This window comes from Zootermopsis nevadensis, unplaced genomic scaffold (assembly GCF_977971745.1).
Source record: "Zootermopsis nevadensis isolate Lab colony 2312 unplaced genomic scaffold, Znev_1.0 Znev_ptg000018l, whole genome shotgun sequence".
NCBI lineage: Eukaryota > Metazoa > Arthropoda > Insecta > Blattodea > Termopsidae > Zootermopsis > Zootermopsis nevadensis.
The window spans coordinates 1,235,419-1,252,219 of record NW_028259150.1 but is presented as its reverse complement, the minus strand read 5'-3'; the positions used below and the strand labels follow the sequence as shown (position 1 = coordinate 1,252,219).

The 16,801-nt window shown below is 37.6% G+C and overlaps 1 protein-coding gene across 12 annotated transcripts in view; it reads left to right on the top strand.

The window, feature by feature from the left end:
- Window positions 1-16,801, top strand: part of LOC110827484 (uncharacterized) — a 703,936-nt gene that overhangs the window by 536,175 nt on the left and 150,960 nt on the right. For all 12 annotated transcript variants that reach the window (XM_087351037.1, XM_087351034.1, XM_087351035.1 and 9 more), the window contains one exon: window positions 8,753-8,838. In XM_087351037.1, coding sequence (XP_087207163.1) covers window positions 8,753-8,838 — 86 coding nt within the window. The remainder of the gene's footprint in view (window positions 1-8,752; window positions 8,839-16,801) is intronic.

The following is a 16,801-nucleotide window of genomic DNA, read 5'->3' as shown; positions in this document are numbered from 1 at the left end:
TGAAAATAAATACGCACAATTAAAACGAAATTTTGCTGTTGTACAAAGTAAAGATTGAGCTTCTGTGACAGACAATTGAAGAGTTTCTGAGTCTTTAGTTAGGTTGGTACAATGGGATCAGTTTGTCCAGTTTTTGCAGCAGCGACGTTGTATTACGTAAACCAAAACTGGGCATTAAATATTAAAGTGACTTAACGCAGATTTAAGTTGATCGAATGTTTGTAAAATTGAATAATATGTTACTAGTGTTCTCAGAAGTAGTGGATTATAATCCTTTAAAACCCCAAAAGTCACCACAACGATTTAGGTTACTTACTTGTAAAACACTCGGTCGGGGCAGCGGACATGTAACTAGTCAAACTTCAGCTTTTTCACCCATCACGACAGTAAGACGCTTCTATTGAGAAAATCAGAATGGACACACTGTACGTGAATGAGGTCACGAGAATGAGTGGTCATTTCCTGACTTTCTCTGTTAAAATAACACAATAATTTCATAATCTTATGATCCTATAATTGTATATTTTCAGAATCAGTTCAAAATTATATTTTCGATTGCAACATAAACAGAGTCACGTTTAGACTTGGTACTACTGTCTACATAAAATGTTGTCAGGTAAATATGATTTCGAAAGTTCGAATTTACTTCTTTTTTCTGTAATTTCCAAGGCTTGTTAAATGCTTCATACATCTCCATCTTCTTTAGTTAACTATCCTCAAGTGCTTAACAAATATTCGAATTCTGAAATTCATTGTGCAGTTTTCTGCAGTCTCTCGTATTTGCATATGCCCTAGATTCAAATAGTACCTTTAGCGCATTGAATTCAAAAACCGAAATAATATTTCGCTCTTCAGAATAAGATAAGAATAGAACAACACGAAATATGAATATGGCTGTCTTCTGGGTTGTTTGCGCTCTGTATTCTGGTCTTATGACTCGTCTCCCTGGAGATGGAGGTAGCAAGGACCTTGCCGGCAAACTTCTGCTGGACTATAATAAATTCTTCTCTGATTACCAACCGTGTTAGGTGGTTGAAAGGAAAAAACACCAACGTTTCGATAACCATCTTTATCCTCATGCTCAGGTTACTGAAGTTCAATACCTTGACGACTTTGGTGTTTCTCCTTGTAACCACCTGACACGGCTTGCATCCCTGGAAGAATTTATTAAACTTAGTCGCTGTGACAGCTTTAGATCATGCTTCTTGCCAGACTATACGGCGCTAAAACCCAGAAGATAGCCATCTTTGAACTCACCGCCGCTAAAACCTGAAATCTTACTTAACACAAAACATAATCACTTAGTACACTAACATAAACGTATCAGACATTTATTTATGCCTATAAGGCAGGCCTGCAGTTATTCGAGGTTCAGTCTCGAGACTGGACACTTATTTCAGAAAAAACACAGTAAGTGTCGTCAGTAAAACCCACGACAAGAAGCTACGAACCACGTGTTTTGGTTCCAGCAGCCTTATGAAACATAAACTGCCCAATAAAGAATTACCACTAAATCCCCGATGTAGTGAAACCGAAGAACATAAGAGTACGCTCGAATAAACCACATGCCGCTTGGTGCGAGGGGGCGATCTTATGAAGATAGCAACATTTACATTTCCACCACCTGTAGATTTAATGTTTTATCGAGCGAAACATGGTGGGTGGGGGATTGTTTCCAAGCCGCCCGTTGCCAGTGTAGGCACATATTCAACCCTTTTAGCCACAGAACCATTACCAAAAAACACCGAAATGAAACTAACATTGCAGTAATAAAACAAGCTATTTGTGTTACGTCTGTTGGATTAACTTACAAATTTTCTCTTTCTGTACGAGAACCATAAAGAATCTGTTTACGCATTTTGATTCCTACTAAAATAACTCTTACGTAAAGAATACCCACCACGTTATCACTGTTTGTTGTACGAAAGGTAAATAACGCTACGTGAATTTAACATGTTTCTAGGCTGGTAGGTGATTTTAATTTTAATAAAACTACACTGAACTATCTTAACTCGAAGAACAGTCAAGTACTGGAAAAGAGGGAAGCCTCTGAGAAATTATGGTACGATAATGTATTGTTTGATCACAGCTATCGCAACTCTTGGGGAGATGTCAGATGATGCTAGGTCAGGGGTGTAAAGTCGTTTAGCAGACGTAAAGCCAAATAACTTCCAATGTCACTTCCCCCATCACGATTCTGACTTGAAGTTAGCCGGGGTTGAACCCAGGCCTCCGTAGTGAGAGTCTAGCTTCTAACATTCTTTGCTGGGCCATGGCATTTGTTGTAGCTAAGTTTACTATTGGCGTGATCGTCTTTCGAACGAAAGCAATGCACATTTATTAACAGTTGGCTCAAACTATAACAAGTGATAATGTAGGATTTGAGGTTTTGACGGCTGAGTGTCTGAAGATGGTTGCCTTCTGGGTTGTAGCGCCGTGTAGTCTGGTATAAGTTAACCGACGTTTCAGAGGTCCTTGCTGCCTCTATCATCACGGCGCGACAACCCAGAAGATAACCATCAACAGGTGAGAATATCAAATCCTCCGCATCAAAAGCCAGTGTTAATAACTAAGCCACTGAGTTTGTGTTAACGAGAGTGGAAAGACTCTACACGTATTTGTGAATGCGTTCTTTGCAATTTTGAATGCGTAGTTGATTTTCATTTACTATCGATATAATTGTCTTAAAGTTCATCAGCAGCACAATAATGAAACAGCAGAGATCCTGTTTTGCTGACAAAGCTAATGCACAGTGCAGTAGGTGGTCCGTGGTACAGTATTAAACTGCACAGTAATATGAATCAGTTTTTCTCAAATTTTGTTAATATCGAGTTTGTGCCATAGATATAGCTCAGGCGGTTAGGTGCTGGTTACTCACCTCTCAGACACGGATTCAATCCCTGATTACCTCAGATGAGATTCATGGTACAAAATCGCACAGCAGATGGTTTGTCTCCGAGTTCTTCGATTTTCTCTTACTAATCATTCTACCATTGCCCAGTACTCATTTATCACCGCCCCACGAAGTGTACATTAGCCATGACCAAGCAGTGCATTATCATACCCTTGGTTATAAAGGCGATTTAATTGATATATTATTTCGAAAAATGTCTTGTATAATTGTTTTCTAATTAATTATCTGCATATTTTGTAATTAAATTCTTCAACAATTACTAAGCTATTGCATGCATATCCTTATATAATTCATTTGCTTTAATTTTATAAAGCATTGGCAATTCCATCATTTAAATTGTAATGACACTTAAATTACAATAATGTTTAACAAAATTCAGACATCAGAAATGGAATATTTTAGGAGTTCAGAGGAGTAAAGTACTAGACTAGGTGGAAGGCGATAAAGTGTATATGAGAGGTAATTAAATATTTATTTGATAACTAGAAATATTAACGTCTGCAGAAGAAGGAAGTTTCCTACCTTAATAAAAAAAGAGAGTACCAAGACCCTGCACATCTACTACTCGGTTCAAACCAAAGGGATACATGGATAAACCTATTGAAAAGGCTGCTGTGAAGTTGGAACAGGCTTGGATCTAGTCTACGGAGGTCAGAATATATCTTTTGTTCGTGAATGATAATGCGTCAGCTTCTCAGTTAAAATCATATGGAAATTCATTCTTATAAAATGATGAAGACGGCTGTCGTCTGAGTTGTTGCGCCGTGTAGTCTGGTAGAAGTTTTCCGACGTTTCGGAGGTCTTTGCTGCTTCCATCATCAGGACGATGGATATCGCAAGGATAGCTGAAATATCGGTAAACGTCTACTACCCAGAAGACAGGTATCTTCAGACTCACCGCCGTAAAAACCTCAAATCCTTATAAAATTTTGCTGTGTTACTCTTGTTTTTACGTTATATTAAAAAAATGTCGGGTTAGCAGATAAAGAAGCATATACTGTCCATATTATAAACACTGTCTCCCAGATGCAGTATTTTGTAGTAGCTTGCTGTGATAGCAAGCTACTACAAAATACTGCATCTGGGAGACAGTGTTTATAATATGGACAGTAATATTTAGAACAAAGACATAAGCAATACAGAGACAAGCTATGTTGAGATTTAGAAAGAATTAGGGCAGTTTATCACAACATTAAACGCAATATCTAACAATATATAAAATTTTGATTGATTATTTGTCATTTGAATACATTAATGTACGAGGGTCGCTCATTAAGTAATGCCCCACATTTTTTTTCTCAGCCAATAATGAAGATAGAAAAGTGTACTTTTACATGCTTGAGATTTGATGTTTCTCGCGTTCGTGTACGGAGTTTCAAATGATTCCAACCAATGGCGGAGCTGTAGTGAACTGTTAAAATGGCGTCTGTGAACGACTCTCGTTACAAGCAACGAGCTGTAATTGAATTCTTTTTTGCTGAAAAAGAAACTGTGGTGAACATTCATAAATGTTTGTGTGCTGTGTATGGAAGCTGTGCAGTCGATAGGAGCACCGTTGGTCGCTGGGCTAAGAGAGTTAAAGCTTCAGGAAGTGAAGAAACCGAGCTCCATGATCTGCCACGCTCTGGGCGTCCTGCCACAGCCACCACTCCAGACATGTTGAACCGCGCGGATGCCATTATTCGTGAGGATCGGCGCGTCACAACTCGACAATTGGCCCAACAGCTTTCAGTCAGCAATGGAAGTGTAATTGCAATTATCCGGGCTCTTGCATATTCGAAGGTGTGCGCAAGATGGGTTCCACGAAGTCTCACAGCAGACCACAGGATTCAAAGGAAAACAATTTCTTCTGAATTGTTGGAAGCGTTTTGATTCTGAGGGATCATTACAGGTGACGAAACCTGGATACACCACTTTGAGCCGGAGACAAAAAGGCAGTCAATGGAGTGGCATCACCCTCAATCACCGAGAAAGAAGAAATTCAAGACAACTCCCTCCGCCGGAAAAGTCATGATGACTGTCTTTTGGGACAGTGATGGGTTCATTCTTGTGGATGTAATGCCAAGAGGTGCGAGACGCGTACATTGGGACCCTGAAACCCTCAAGAAGCGTTTCCGACGAGCTCGGCCTCACAAGCATCCAGCAGAAATTTTGCTCCTGCACGACAATGCACGCCCTCACACAAGTCCGAGAACCCGGGAAGAAATCACCAAATTGGGTTGGACGGTGCTGCCCCATCCACCCTCCGACTTTCATCTCTTTGGGCCACTCAAAGATGCTATCCGCGGAACAAGATTTGAAGATGACGAGAGCGTGATTCAAGCAGTGAGGACATGGCTACGTTCACAGGACAAGAGCTGGTACCGGCAAGGCATGCACGCACTTGTTCCACGATGGCGTAAAGCCGTACAAGTTGATGGGGACTATGTGGAAAAATAGTATGTGTAAGGGAAACATTGATTTATATTGTCACTAAATTTCAGCCATCTTGAATAAATATATTCTGAGGAAAAAAATGTGGGGCATTACTTAATGAGCGACCCTCGTACATCATGTCTCTCGTAATTTTAAGTGAGCTGTTCTTCGTTTATTCCCTAAACCTCTGTTAATCTAACTGCAGAACTGAGCGTGATGCTTCACGTCTAACGCTGTCTGCTCTTACAGGTTGAATGTTTGCCTGAACACGTGGGCTTTACATGCTACCGAAAGCCCGGCAAACACTTTTCCCTACGATTTTCTCAGTTGCTTCAGTAAAATTGCAAATTAGCACCGCCCTTTGTTTATAACAACGACAATTAGTCTCCGAACAAAAGAGTGAGATGTTAAACAATCTTCACCTTTCATTATCCTGGTTTCGCCGTCTTTCCCATGCACGAATCTAACAAACGACCCTACTTTTCTTGACGGAGGGCATGTAAAATCACACATGAAGCATGCATACACATGACTGTAGGACGTGGTGGTCCTTGTCGGCCGAGAAAATTACTCCTTCTCTTGCCACCCCACATCCAGACAGCTTCTCTCTCTTCCCTCTGGCTTCGTGATCAATATCCCTTCCTTTGCCTCCCCCTTGGTTCCTCTTCTCCCCTTCCCCTTGTCTTAATTAGGAGTCTGAATCTGTGGCGGACACACACACACACGCACACACAGGGCTGGTAGGCGGTTTTGCTGTAAGAGACCAATATAGGCCCAAGCGTACTCACCCTTCTTTCCTCCTCATCCACCCTTCCTTCCCTTTTCTCCAAGACCCCAAAATCCGCACAAGCCACAGTTTTATAATAAAATAGCAGAAGGTTTCCTCTTGCATCCAACGTCATTTTATACCTTCATCTTTATCCCAAGCTAGCATGTCCTTTCAATATTTCGTGTATGGGTTGAGGCGTGTCTAGAACGTAACACACATTTTGACATTCTGGTTTCAGGTTTTAATGAATTAAGGCTCCCTCTTTATATTGATTACATGGCAAAGTTTCAACCTCCTTAAATCGCCTGGCTTCTTTTGTTTGAAGGTGAGAAATAGGAGGCTTACACACAATGATTAGTTTTAATTCTCCTAGGCCTTATACAGAATTCCTTCTTTGGCATTTGGTCTTAAACATAGGCTCATTGAAAGGTATCATACTTGATAAAATGGGAGTTTCAAGTAAACGTAATTTTCTTACTTTCACGTGCTAGAACAACTCCCAGAGCAGGCATATAACAGATAACTAAAGGCTTGGTCCCTCATGTAATTCCAGCATTGTGTACAGATGAGTACTATAAATCTATAATCATTATTCCTTATTCCGATGCGTCTGAACACAGTTACCTCATTGTCCTTGTGTTTCTGTACCTCATTATTTATTATCCCTGTATATAGGTATGCCCTCCTTATGTACCATTGATTTCCACTCAAATGATCTCTAAACCGCAGAATAAATAAAGGCTCATTCCAAATTCCGTGTAAGTCATTGCGCTTTTGAATTCAGAATATTGTACTAGTTACACTACCTTACAATTAATTCTGAGAGTCACAGTTCTGTCTGTCATTTTTCTGTTATTCGTTCTTTAAATAAATCTTGTAATTTACAATTAATTTAAAATATGAAATGCTACTTAGAAGTTTCTGGTCCCAAAAAACATTTTAAATCTGTAAACTAGAGACCACAATCGTAGATCAAGAATAGACAAGTCAATAACCATTTCATAAATTTAAAGTAAAATAGAGAAACATCAGTCACCACTACTTTTTGTATGGTATTTTAGTCATTAATTCAGTTTAATGATGATTTTTACAAATTTTGAATTTTTTCTGAGACATGACAAGTGTATGAGGAAAACTATGTGTTATAATTAATTTATCTCTTTAAATTCACACGTTAATTTCGTGCCGAGTGGAGTTTAACACACTGTATTAATGGATATTTCGTTAGGTAGACGTCATTTATAAGCAGAAGCAATGCAGGTCCCGGCAGTGTACATTACTTGTTTAAGCTGGATACACAATGTACGCTCGACGTGCAGTAGAATACGGTCATTTAGGAACGAAGTCTGTTAGGAATGTTATTAATATTTATTATCGTAATTTGTGAAAGCTGTGCTTTGAACTCAAACACTTCAGTTGGCTTCTAAAATATTAATTAATTAATTGCACATCTCTGATTTATTCGAGTGCAGGGTCTCGCTGCTGGTTTTCAAGATAATTTATCTGTCCAGGTCTTGACTGGTCTTATGGGATTTTATGTGAGACACGGCAAGATCTTTTTTTAAATTAACACTCGAAACTAAAAATAGTCTGATAGTTCTTATTATGATTTACAATCTGGGTACTGCATTCCAAAAATCAAATTTTTCTTCTAATTTTACTCTTCACCGAATAGGGAATAAATCTTTTGCCACCTGGAGACCGGTCATTGTTTCAGGTCTTGTCCAAGCATTCTTGTTTCCATTGTTTTTGTTGCGTCTTCAAAGCAACGCTATATGCACTCATTTAGTTTCGCCGTGGATTTACCTTATCTGTAATTCATGTCTTACGTTTACATTCCTAATCTATTTTGTGTTAAACACTGCTCACATGCTGAATCAGGAGGACGCATCATTTTAACTACAGATGCATCCCTGCTGTGTGCCACCAGTGTCTTCGGACCGCAGTTTGTGTATCATTGTTTTATAATGATCCCGAGCTGTACAATACTGACAAAAACAGCTGTTAGTATAAATCAGGTAAATTTTCTCGTATTCTGCATTAATGGCCATACCGAGAAAAGTGTTTTAAGTCCACAGAGGACGTTAAAATCTGTGATTCCAATGAATTATAGATGCATCTAATTAATAATTTTAAGCTGAAGCTCTCTTTTAATCCAATTATCAAACGCCCTCGTAGTTCAAACATAATATTTAAACATCCTTCTACTCTCTCAATCTTTTTCCGCGATTCACCACGTTCCATTCCGTCGGACGTACTGTTAATTTGGTCGACGTCGAATGAAATTCTCTTTCCTGAAAGGTGTACCTGTTTAATTATGTTACAATTAAACCCGATATTAGTTAAGGAATATCTTCCGTGTATGGAATTGCATCTACATGAAGGGTGTTGAGTTGTTAATGAGCTCTGTTATTTCATGGGATCTGTGTTTAGGAACCGAGGATTAAAAGTGCTTACTAGCCTTATAAATCAAATATCACGGATTCAAGTTAGATTATTTTAATGAAGAGAGAATGGAAAATGAGGTTGGAAGAGGAGAAGGGGTAGACAAGACACCTTTATAAAATGTAAATGTCGTACTTGTAAGAGGGGTGGGGTGAGAGAAAATCTCGGCAATTTGTCTCACGCTCTGGCACCTTTTGTTCTGCTTCCAGATTTGTTCACCAGCAGCGCCACTACCACCATCAGCGGTATCAGCACCAGGAGAGAGTCGATTCGACATCACCAGGCGATGAGCAAGGTAAGGACTTTGGATGATAAATGAGTTGTCATTATTGTTTTTCTTTTTGTTTGACTGTCCTTGTAAACGGAATCTATTTCTGTTGACCATATTTTATTTTATCCTTGGTTTCCAGAAAATAATTCTATCATACAATATATTCTGTTGTCTAAAATGTTTACTCGCCATAATTTTGTGGTAGATTAATATTGTTTCCACGTCCCACAGGACATTTGTTGCTGTTCTTTATCATTTTAAAAATTCCAAATGTTTCGTGTCCCTTAATGTAGAACAGCTTTGCCTAACTTTTCCCATAAAGGTCGCATTATACATTCCTTGTGTTACTGCCTGAAGAGGTACAGGCTCATAAACGTAGTGATATTCGTAATTATTTAATAATTGCTCTAATTTAAATTTCAAATAATGCATAATGCTGAAATAATAGCCCAATCTAATGATGATAATAAATAAGATGTTTCAGAATATTAAGAACTGAATTGTTTATGAGATGTAGGCTTATTCCTTTCCTAAAAGTAAATTAATCAATTCATTACACTAAGCAATATTCACTGTAGCACGGAATCATTATTTTTATTGGGCCTATTACGAAGGTGAGTTGCAAAAATCAATCATGCCGATCATTTGTTATCGTTGCGGTAAATTAAATGCAAACTGGGTGTCAATGTTGGCATGTCGTGTTCACATCTAAACAAGAAGCATCAAGCAGGAAACTATTTTATTTTGCGATATCGATATTACATTTTCGCTTGTAGTTATCGCATGATTGTTTTGTGTGCAGTTGGCTTCCGTGTTGTACGGAATTTTCAGAGACGTAATTAGGATGTTACTTTTGACCTCGTGTCCGAAATACCCTCATCATAAAAAAAATATCACCTGTGGTTGCATGTCACCAAAATGTCACAGTGTAAACTCTTTATAAAATTACTGTGACATGTGTTCTTCTATTGATCAGAAGTGCTAATATACGCCAATATCGCACGTTCAAAGGGCCACTCGAGAAAACAATTTTGATATCCGATTTCGGGGCACGTCTTTTTCCGCTCCCCCTCCAGACGTGACATCACGGGGATGTCTCGGTGTGGGCAGGGGGGCGACGTACTCGGACTTTTAGACAAAAGGATTCGAAAGGAACAGAAAGAAATGCTGTTTCTAGGCAGCGTGCTTTGTGTGCTATAAGATGGGCCTCACATTATTAGACATTTGTTCCTGTAGATTCATGTGTGCTAAGGACTGTACGCGACGTTCCTGGTACAATGGCAACTGAGATTTTCGATGCTGTGGTCCACGGGATCGGGAGAGGCAAGCTGTTCGGCTTTAATCGATTTTGTAACTTGCACATATTAGAATATTTAAAGTTTTCGCAGCGATTTAGAACACGGGTGAAAACTGTTTGTAGCTACTGGCAGTGTATAGAATTAGGTTCTTTTACCACTGTTTAAAAAAATCCTTACAATTTTCATCTTCAAGACGCAGTTAGCCACCCACTGGCTCCTGGCACTACCTTTAGGTAATCATTTTGTCTTGAAGATGGAGACAGTAATGATCATCGAAACATCGACAATGCGGCCAATACTACACAATGTCTCCCAATTATACTAGGTTGAAAATAACATGGAAACAACCTTTCAACAGGTAAGGCAAAAGTCAAGGAGACGTTTGAGACAGGTTATTGACGACAGAATAGGCATTAAGCCATTAAACTCATAAAGAGAAATGATATTGTTAGGTTGTTACAAATTAATCTAAGATGAAGATAAGAGAGTTAAGATTCTCACGGCGGTAAAGATGCCAAAGTTGGTCTTCTAAGAAACAATGCCATTAGAACTTATATGTTGATTATTTGTTTATCCAAAACACGGCGTTCTGCCTACAACTGCACACCCAGAAGACCGGTATCGACAAGATGGAAGTTTCGTATCACAATAGCGACCGCGTTACATTCTCCGAAAACGGAGGAGCTTTTTTAACCAATACTGTTTGAGAAAGAATCACAGTACTTAAATTCTTTACGGCACTTTGTAGAACAAGATGCACAACTGTTCAATTTATAATGAAATAATATAAGAACACAGAGATCATTTGAAGCTTCTTTAGAACAGAATGAAAAAATACCGACTCAAACTACAGGCCTAAGCGTTCGAGAGGAGTAAGTAATCCTGAAAGGAATTGAAAGATGATGGTCAGAAAAACTAAAAGTCTTATACTGAAACAGGCATGACATCTAACTTGTGGTAAAATATACATGAATATGTTTTAAATTTATCGCAAAATGTCTGGTAACGTTTTAACGTTGGTAACGGCAGTAGGTACTGCACGAACCTTGACTCTCGTTTATTAACACAGTCTGTGTCAACATGTTGTCATTTCTTGTTATTTGTAATTGGACGAGGCTAGAACACTCTTCAGTTAAGCAATCAGCCTATAAGTGGTCAGTGTAACGTAAATTCTATTATTGAGACTTTGGGAACTGTTATGGCTCTGCATATTCATTATAGTTCTGGCTACCTCAATGGAAGAAATTGTGTAATTTATTTATCAGCCCTGAAGATTGGGATAGTATCTTTCTCCAAAACGTTGGGGCATAAATTCTAGTTCACATAAAAGAAACCCACGAGAACAGCTTCGACATTTTCACCGCCGTGATAAGGTCAAATCTCATGTTTCGTAGCAAGTTTATACCTTCTTCATGGTCGACCCTACTGTATCAGCTCTTCGTAGATCGACCCTAGAAATGATATAGTTCCTCCGAAAAGTCGTTAATTATCATACGGACACGGACAATAACCATTACATCTAGTGGATTTCGCTGTTTATTTAAAACAGGTCGCCGGCGCACATGGATATTGTTAATAAAATATCAACGCGTGTAAGCTTTTCTTAGCAAGGGCAGGTCACATCATAAATGTGTATATGTCTATAAAAACTATAAATGTCGGAATATCGAATTTGATATTACGATTCAACAGTCGTAATCAGCATGTGTACCTTGAGCGTAACAATCTCTTGCATCTAAATGTCCTGCCAGGACACCTACAAAGGACGTACCATTAGGCTTACCAAGCACGAATTGTGTACTTTGATGCGTTATATTAAAATAATACTCTACCTCTTATCTGCAACATTAGCTGCCTAAGTAATATCTGTTTCATTCCTAACATGTAGGTTCTGCTCTGAAAATAACTTTTTAGAATGAATGAAATCAGAAATTAAAGAAAAATTAGTTTTAGTTTACACATAAAATTGCAATGGTAACTACATGTGCCACCTGCTTTAACAAACATAAACGCGTAATAATTAATATTAGGTTATATGTACATGTTCATGAACTGTTATTAGTATGAAATATAAGTATTGAACGAATTTTTCAGTTACCTTTGATGTAAGGACATTCGATTAGAGATCATCTCGACGCCATATTTTATAAATTCTTATCTCCATGTGTTCCTAATTGGCAACCACGAGGAATTTTTGGATATGAGTGACAGTTTAGAATGCATGTCTTAAAATTGAAAACTATAGTTATGAATTATATGCCTTAAGTTTAAGATATCTTTATGATATTTCGAAGTAGTTCCAATTTCGTAACGAAAATTAATCAACGTATTTGAATACGGATTGAAACTACGAAAGCGGGAACAAATTTGTAGGAAACATGAAAAAATGAAAGTTTACACTGTTATTGTGTCTGAGGAACACTATGGCGTATAAAGACTTAGAGGTAAAGATCTTACAATTTGGCGTTCGATGAACGTTAGCTGTCAGTTTTTCTCTCTGGGTGTCAATCAGAAAGTAGGTAAGAACATTCTAGAACTACTTACGAAGCGGTGGTGAGAATAGAATTCCTGTCTTCCAGGTCGGACTTATACGTTTCAACTCATTGATGTATTGAGGCCTGTGTAAAATTATGTAACAGAGGGATAATTTGTTACATTCTGCGGTGTTTTTCAACCCTTTTCTTAGTCTGTTCTACACCAGAGTGAGCGGAAATTAAATAAGAATGCACTGCTATCCTCTCAGTACTCTAGCACACTGAGTTCCCTTCTTTACCAGTGTAACTGCATTCTCTGTTTCAAAGGCGTGTCCTCATCTCATTTATAGTGTTTCTTGGCGCCCAAAGGTTCGCGATTCACTGGTCGAGAAATACTAACTTACGTAAATAGCTATAAATTTACAGGCCTATATTAATTTCCCCGTGCTAAAAGAACATATTATGTCAAGGGGATATTCATCATTGGAACCTCTATGAAGTTCCGGTGAAATGCTTGCTACATCCAGATAGGAATCTATCATCACACCAGCATACGAAACCATAATTTAACCACTGAAATGTGGCTTCTCGTCCTAATGAAGAACTCAGATCAAGGAACACAGTAATTCTGTCTTCAGTCCTGAAGATGGAGACACTGTTTTGGTTGTACGTGGCCAAAATGCTACGCGGAATAACTTATAATACCACCATATAATAATTGTTCTAGTTATGATTGTAGAATGCGTGGAGTTTTTCGTCAGACACTATTTAATTGCGTCATTATTAGATGCAGGGACTATTGAGCCTTCCTATTTTCATCTTTAAGAAGAATGTATCCTAATATTTTTTATCCATCTGTAGTATATATTATGGGTCGACATCTTTTATTTACCCCGAATTTCTACATACTTTCTACAAAACAGAATGATAGATTAGAGTAGTCATGCTGTTACCATATCTTCGATTATGTACGCAGTAGACCACGTCTAGTATCTCAATAAGTTCTTCTGGGTCCATAACGAATCTGCATAACCGAAAGAAGAATATTCTTGTTTCTACCAACGAACAAAATTGTTTGTTATTTGATACGAATTGGACTTGTGTATGAAATTCGTGTTGTAGTTTTGATATACGTTGGTACTGTATGTAATAGTTCCGTGTTGAGTATATTTATTAATTTTTTCCGTTACAAATAGCACATTGGACATGAGGAAAGCAGAGAGGGTAGTTCATGTGTGAGAACTTGTGAGAGGTGGGACGTCCCATCATTAAAAGTTTCCAACTACTGCCGCTCGTTCTGATGATACGAATAGAACCAAGACATAGACGTATATTTAGTCTCGTCAATATACAGCGTAATATTTTATTTTGATATTATGCAGGGGTATCAAATTCTGTTTTAATATTAAAGCGTTTAAAATTATACACATATTTACATAACGTGTTATGAAAAAAATGTACTTTTCCAAAATGGCAGTTACTAACTAGTAATCTGTATACCTTTTATTTTATTATACAGCTAGAAACATCGTTTAATTCAATTAAAAGTGACAAATTACTGTAAGTTGAGATATTAAGTTTAGATTTTGAACAGAGCGACCACTCCTGAGTACAGTAATCTTAAGGGAGAGTTGATTTCATGTAACACATCCGTTCCTTCACGACAGTTATTTTAATGCATAATTGTATGGATAATGTTTAGGTTATGCTATAGCTCAGGCAGTTACTTGCAGGATTTCCACGAATGAGGTTCGGGTTCGCTCCCATAAAAATCCAATTGGGATGAAAGTTAGCGGCCTCAGTTCCACAGAAACAGTCTCTCCAGATCTTAACGGTACAGTACAATAGTATTTCGCCATTTCTTATTTTAATGTTCAAAATGATTTCCCCTTCACAGTGGAGTTTAGCTAATTACCTGCCAGATGGTACCATAATGCAGGTAAAATCGTGATATATAAATTGTTTCTAATATATTCAAATTTTGGCACCGGAGCCATCCTCAAAGTACAGAATGATTTCGAAGTTTCTGTGCTCATGTAAGAACAAGTGTTTGAAGTGGTTTGGAAGTTTCTGTGCACGGACTTTTATGTGTTATTTGACCGTATGACCTTGACCGCTACCTATCCAGAACTGTTCGTGCCATGTAGTAAGTTTACCGCGAGAAATATGCAGTACTTGCCTTTGTATAAACAGATAGGAAATTTTAAATCAATCATCAGTTGCAGTGCGCATTTTATAAACAAACCTCAATAATTTAGGTATTACTCTCATTCTTCAAACCAAAACATGTATATAGTGCATTTAAATATATCACAATCTTATATAATCTTCTCACACAACCCCCATAGTTGATTTAGCATTGTAAAATAATCCAGATATTACTCCATATACTATTTAAAATGCATATAACATTCGTCTAAACGACATAGGAACAAGCGATGTAATAATTTGATAGTGTATTAAAAGTAAAGTCAAGAAGAAGGTATTTGTTATTCTGTAGCCAGTATTTGACCGTTGCCCTAGAATAAAATACCAATTTCCAACGACGAAATTATCCAAATGCCACATAAAATGATTTCATTACTACGGATTCAGATTAATGTCATGTAAATAATTATCGGATGCTTGTATGTCTAGTCTGTTGTATAAAATCCTGTTGTCTGTTCCGTTGCTACTTACATCTGTCTGTTACTAGAAAATCATGTATTGTTTTAATGCGATCTATTCACAAAACTGTTTTGTTACTTAAATATTTATATTGCTTAACACCATGCGTGCCGCAAGGGATGTTCTTTTTATATTATAAGTAAGATTAATTTAATGTATTTCTTGTGGTGTGTCAATTTTTTGTCACAATTAAGAGATTTAAATTCCCTGTTATTGTTTACGACGTTGATGAATTTTTTAAATTAATATAAGAGGTTAATCTGATATTATCCATGTGTATATAAACATTGAGTAATGTTTATTAGAACGTGTGGTATCCTAAATCTGAAATTTTATTATTTCGGTACAGTTCACATAAAAAAACCTGCTAAGAATAAGTACTTTAGCTAGCAATCGATAAAGTCTATGATTTTAAAATGTCTCTCGGGATTTTAAGGAAGTTTCGATTGTCAAAAAGGGCAATAATATGTTCGGAATACACTATGATATCAAATAAGAAATATTGACACCCCTCGAATTATGGTCTATTTCTCAGGATATCAATCAATACTTGTGTGTTGCATGTTTGTACTGCGCGATACGGAAAGAGAGAGAATCGTCAGAGATTATAAATACTTGAATAAATTATAGTAAAATACCGTTTCTAAGAAGGCGACAAACAAATTGCATTGTGTTAAAAATTTCATGCAAAATCTGTTTCTGAATCCGCTTTTGTTCATACAAGTAGCTTAACGGTACAAGAAAATCAAAAGTTTAAGTTTGCAGAGCGGTCCATATTAACTGTATAATCAAATTTGCATAGCAGAGTGGCAAAAATGACTAACGTTTCGAAAGAACTTGCTTCCATTTCATAACGAAAAATGATTCAGCAGCAACTCGTTTTGTGGCCATTGCTTGCACGGGGGACCGCTTGATAACGACCCGCCACTGGCATTAAATGATGCTGAGATGGGAGACCATTTTAGAACATAGGCACTACAGTTTAGTTGATATTCTGACCCCTTCATAACTAATGGCCGTTAGATTTATTCGTGATCAATCGCTGTTTGTTACGGTTAGAGGCCTGTTCCTGGAAAACTTTACAACACTTTCTTCTGATATGCCAATGAGAAAGGATGCAGTAAGTCCCTATGAAATGCCTGTAACGTTTAACATTTAGGCATGGCGCTGTATGTAGACGATCAAGCTTTTGTTAAATAAATTTAATGTAGAGCAGAGAATGATAACATGTTTGACTTGTAATGTGGATGAACCTAGTTCGTATTTTGGACAGTTTACCGGGTGTTCCTACCGAAGATTTCTTAGTAAGTCTGCTCTTCTCGGCTAATTCTGGGACAGTACTTTCAATTAATGTAAAGGCCATTTTCACTCACGTGTCTCAACATCTGACTTCGGGTAAATAACAGTTTCGGTTTATATACGTTAAGTCAGATACCTGCATATCAAACCGGGCCACAATGTAGGCTGCAACATTTTCCGAGGAAATCCCTTCTTTGTATGGGTGTAGGATTCCACTCACTTTTTATTATACCAGGGGATAGAATAACT